The sequence below is a fragment of the Acanthamoeba castellanii genome (genome assembly GCF_000313135.1).
Source record: "Acanthamoeba castellanii str. Neff unplaced genomic scaffold scf7180000084594, whole genome shotgun sequence".
Taxonomy (NCBI): domain Eukaryota; phylum Discosea; order Longamoebia; family Acanthamoebidae; genus Acanthamoeba; species Acanthamoeba castellanii.
The window spans coordinates 526,137-530,631 of NW_004457584.1; the positions used below are offsets into that span (position 1 = coordinate 526,137).

The window sequence follows — 4,495 nt, forward strand, 5'->3', positions numbered from 1 at the left end:
CCGCGCCTGTTCCGCGCCCTCCCCGCGCGGCTGCCGCCCACGGCCTCCGTGACCTCATCCGCCATGGAAGCGCTTCTCCGCCACCTTAACTTTTACAGCTCCCTCACTAAGTCTGCCCATCAGGTATCATCGTGTGTCGCATGTGCGTGTGTCGTGTCGTGTCGTGTCGTGTCGTGTCGTGTCGTGTCGTGTGTCGTGCCGTGCCGTGCCGTGTCGTGTGCGATTGAGAATACTCGAACTCTTTCCTTTGTGAATCGATTCCAGGAGCTGCGACAGGAGCTGTTGCGCGTATTCGAGGATGAGTTCGTGTTGGCAGTCCTCGGACCTGCCTTGCTACAGCCGTACGCCCTTTCCTCCGTAACCACGCACGCACGCGCGGACGCACAGCTAACCTCCTCTCTCGGCTGCGAAAAGGAATGACGCGGAGCTGGCGGTGAGCACGCGATACGTGGGTCATATCATCGACCACACCGAACCACCCCTGTTGCACGCCCTCTTGAACTCCATCTTTCCGGTACCCTTTGTCCCCCCCCCATCGCCGAAGTAGCCAACAGGCCTTTTGTTCACCCGCTCGCGTCGTGTGCGTGCGTGCGTGGTGTGGTGTGTCGTGTCGCGTGTGCGGTCGCACGTGTCCAGATTGGCAAGTCTAGCGTGGAGGAGAGCATGGGCATCCTGGCCGCTTCGATTACAACGCGCGTGGCGGCAGCCAACGAGGACGTGCGCCATTCCGACCTCCAGCTCATCGACAACGCGCTCAACCAGGCCCTCACGCTCCTCGTCTGCCCCTCGTCGTCCGCCCTCATGACGGCCAGCAATGGTGCCTCCTCTCTCACCTTCACGTGCCACCGCTCACCCACTCTAAACATGCTACTTTGTGGCGTGTGTGCGTCGTGTGTGTCGTGTGATGGCAGGAGAATCGAAGGAGGCGAGCGACCCAGGAGTAGAGGCGGCCCGGGCCTATTTGGCACTCTTCCCCGCACGCGACGCCACGCCCACAGGTACTGCCCACCAGTTACTTTTACATAAATGATAATAATGCTGACGTGGAAACGCATGCCAGGCTACGAGGGATATCTGGCGGATGCACACCACGCGCTGTCGCGTCCGTCGGCGCCCACGTCGCCCTCCACGCTGAGCTCGTCGTCGGCCTCGCTGCCGGGCCTCTACAGCGGCGAGCCCCTCGTGCAGGCCCTGTGGCAGCAGGTCGGCTCCTTCCTCGACCAGTCGCTCGACACCAACCTCGTCCTCACCTCGGCCATCGGCAAGATGGCGGTCCACCCGCACCCGGCCGTGCGGAGCTATTTATTCGCGCCCGCGTCGTCCGCGTCGCTCTACGTGCCGCTCGCGCGGGTGGCCGAGCGCGCTGAGAAGCGGTGCGCCGAGCTGGGCCTGCTGGGCAGCTACCAGGACGCGCTGTCGCTCCTCCGAGCACGCATGCTCGGCGGCGGCGGCGAGCCCGAGCCCAAGCGCAACGGCACGGTGACGTCAAAGAGCGAAAACGAAAGCGACACGAAAGCAAAGAACGAAGAGCCGCAAGAGGAAGAAGCCGAGGCGCGACGGAGGGGCGAGCAGGTACTGGCGACGCCACACGTCGAGGGCTTCCTCCAGGCGCTCCTGCTGCTCCAGGAATTCCAGAAGGAGATCGCCGCCATCATGCACGCCTCGGCGCTCGTAGGCCACCATCATCACCTCGCTTCACCATCTTCATCTTTATCTCCATCTTCTCCTTCCTCCACCACCGCATCACCCTCGACATCAAGGGCCGCCGCCTCTTCTTGATCTTTTTTATATTACAACGAGATAATAATAATTATATCTTTTATTATTATTATCTTTTATTATTATCTTTATCTTCTTTTTTATCTCTTCTTTTATTATTTTTGTTTCAGTCATAGCACAGAGGCGTGTTGGAGCTGGCAATGTCCAAAAGTTTCAAGAAGACCTGCATCTGCCTGGCCAGCTGGGCGAGGTTGCGGCGGTCGGGGTGCGGCGGCACCGTGTCGGCGACCAGCTGGTTGATGGCCATCGACACGCGCACGATGATGCTGCCCCACCCGATGGCGAACACGAAGCCGAACGTGTTGATGCCGGTCCGCGTCGCCTTGGCCCGCTCGCTCGCCGGGTAGACGTAGCCGTAGCTGGGGTCGTCGACGAAGTCGAGCAGTTGGTCCGGAATGGCGGCGATGAGCGGCGGCGAGGCGAAGTGTTGCGACAAGAGGGTCCAGTACCGCGCGTCTCCCTCCAGGTCCGCATCCTGCTCGCAACGTTGTCAACGCACGACACGACACGCACGACATACACGACACGCACCACCGCAAAGAAGAGAGAAGTTTACCTTGCAGAGTGAGGTGATGCGCTCACGGACGCGCTCGGTACGCAGGTGGGTGAGGTATGCGCCGATGGGACTTATGCTCTCGTTCAACAGCCGCGTCAGCAGTGCCGCAAAGGCTTGTCGTTGCCCAGCCTCGGTCTCAGATGCTGCTTCTTCATCTTCTTCGCCTTCATCGTCTACTTCCTTCTCCTTCTTCTTGTTGTTGGAGATGGCTGTGTCTTGCTTGGCGGCGCGGAGCGCTACGTTGGCGTCTGCGATGAATCGCTCGAATGGTGCGATGAGGTCAAGTAGGAGCTGCTCAGGCAGAAGAGCCTCCACCAACTCTCGCGTGAACCTCACCCCGGCCTGGTTCTTCCTTGGCCTGGCCAGAATCGCTGAGACCACGCCACCGAAGAATGATGATGGTGCAGACCAAGATTTCATCTTCGGCTGGCCATCTTCCTCGTCTTGGGCGATGAGCTCGAGTAGCAGCCTTCGCAGTTCCAAGCACGTTCTCTTGGGCGCCACGATTCGCTTGGCTGTATCGATTGCCATCTCGAAGGCCTGTACTCGACGATGTAGCTCGTGGGCGAAGGCCGCCTCGCGCTTGGCGCGCCACCACCGCTGCACGAGGACCACCTGGTCGAGGGCGTCGGTGCCGCGGCGCGTGAAGGCCGCCCTCGCCAGCTGCCTCCATTCGCGACTCACCCTCGCGATCGAACGAGCCAAATCGAGGCTGGGCAGGTGGATGAAAATGGCCACCTTGAGCTCTGCCGGAAGTGCTTCGAGAGGGAACTCATCTGTTGCTGTTGGTGTATCCATCTCGGCCAACAATCCAAGCTCGCCTCCAGATCGGGTGCTGGTGTGTTACATTCGTTTCACACATCACTTCTTACATGAACTGAATGGCAAAATGGTGCTGACGTGGACGCCCCAACAAACAACAGGTTGCTCGCATCAAGAGAGGACCTGGACCCAGTTGGCCAGGTTACCACAGGCAGGACCGCCCACCACGTACTTGGCACTGTAGGCCACCTGCACCACCCAGCCACTGAGTTCACAGCCACAAAGAACGAAAGCGACACTGAAGCAAAGAACGAAAAACGAAAAGGTGGTAGGATTGGGTACCGGTAGGTTGGTGGCAGGGACGGCGATGGAGAGATAGGTGACCACGACGCTGGCGGAGGTGACGTAGTCCGCCGCCCACACGCCGGGCCTGGTCTCGTAGGCGATCGACAGCAGCGGGCAGTTGGTCGGCACTTGAATGTTGAACGTCACATTGCGCGTCTTGGAGCCCACATTCGTGATCGTGCCCTGATCGTGCGTGTGCGGTAGTGCGTGCGTGTGCGGTGATGTGTGCGGTGGTGCGTGCGGCTGAGCCAAGCGAAAGTGACACAGTCCCTCACGTGAGCAGTGGAGCGCACCTCGATGCGGTACTCGATGCCGTAGTTGCCCGAGTTGGGATACATGCCGGCTGCGTCGGACTTGTAGAACGGGTCGATGAAGCCCCAGCCGGGCGTGTAGAACGCGGCCATGTCGCTCATCACCGCGTCAGGCACCTGTTCACACGTGTTGCAATCATTACACGCTCGACAGCCACACACACACACGCACACGCACACGCACACGCATACGTGAGACGTACGTTGTTGGAGCCGATGTTGGAGATCCATCTGGTGGACTTCTGGAGCGGGCCGTAGGTGCCCGAGGTGAAGTTGTAGAACGGATAGCGCACGGGCAAGTAGGTCGAGAGGTCGTCGATCGTGAAGTCCATGTTCGGCGCCGTGCGCACCATGTGGCTCGTCGTTCCCTTGTGTGACGTCAGTCAGCCACCTTAACCAGCACGCCGTACACCGCCACCTTAGCCTCCCTCCATGACGAAGGTACCTTGTAGACGCGGGCCTCGTTCTCGCCGTCCTTCTCCTTGCGGGTGATGTAGCCCATGTAGGGGATGCAGCCCATGTCGACCTTCTGCATGGCCAGGAAGTCGCGGTAGATGAAGTTGAGAACCTGCACGGGCGGCGCCTCCTCGCCCGCCTGTCCACACGCGCCTCGATGAGCAAAGTGTCGCAGCCGCCGTGCGTGTGCGTGTGCGTGTGCGTGTGCGTGTGCGTGTGCGTGTGCGTGTGCGTGTGCGGAGATGTGTGGCGGAACGTTTTCCGTACAATGACAGAGGTGATCTCG

The 4,495-nt window shown here is 60.3% G+C and overlaps 4 protein-coding genes across 4 annotated transcripts in view; 1 reads left to right on the top strand and 3 right to left on the bottom strand.

Moving 5' to 3' along the window:
* ACA1_054530 (uncharacterized protein) overlaps positions 1–1,779 on the top strand; it is a gene marked incomplete at both ends in the record, with an annotated part of 2,917 nt that extends 1,138 nt beyond the window's left edge. The window contains 7 exons of the mRNA XM_004344060.1: positions 265–341; positions 415–514; positions 637–817; positions 912–998; positions 1,061–1,290; positions 1,372–1,479; positions 1,573–1,779. Coding sequence (XP_004344110.1) covers positions 265–341; positions 415–514; positions 637–817; positions 912–998; positions 1,061–1,290; positions 1,372–1,479; positions 1,573–1,779 — 990 coding nt within the window. The remainder of the gene's footprint in view (positions 1–264; positions 342–414; positions 515–636; positions 818–911; positions 999–1,060; positions 1,291–1,371; positions 1,480–1,572) is intronic.
* Positions 1,780–1,885: 106 nt separating this feature from the next.
* ACA1_054540 (Fbox domain containing protein) lies at positions 1,886–3,133 on the bottom strand (the record flags this gene model as incomplete). Its single annotated transcript, XM_004344061.1, has 2 exons — positions 1,886–2,254; positions 2,336–3,133. The coding sequence occupies 2 exons, from the start codon at positions 3,131–3,133 to the stop codon at positions 1,886–1,888; spliced, it is 1,167 nt and encodes a 388-aa protein (XP_004344111.1).
* A 135-nt stretch (positions 3,134–3,268) lies between these two features.
* ACA1_054550 (uncharacterized protein) lies at positions 3,269–4,085 on the bottom strand (the record flags this gene model as incomplete). The annotated part of the gene is made up of 4 exons (XM_004344062.1): positions 3,269–3,346; positions 3,440–3,625; positions 3,736–3,870; positions 3,957–4,085. The coding sequence occupies 4 exons, from the start codon at positions 4,083–4,085 to the stop codon at positions 3,269–3,271; spliced, it is 528 nt and encodes a 175-aa protein (XP_004344112.1).
* Positions 4,086–4,132: 47 nt separating this feature from the next.
* ACA1_054560 (uncharacterized protein) overlaps positions 4,133–4,495 on the bottom strand; it is a gene marked incomplete at both ends in the record, with an annotated part of 1,226 nt that continues 863 nt past the window's right edge. The window contains one exon of the mRNA XM_004344063.1: positions 4,133–4,348. Within this exon, the coding sequence (XP_004344113.1) occupies positions 4,133–4,348 (216 nt within the window). The remainder of the gene's footprint in view (positions 4,349–4,495) is intronic.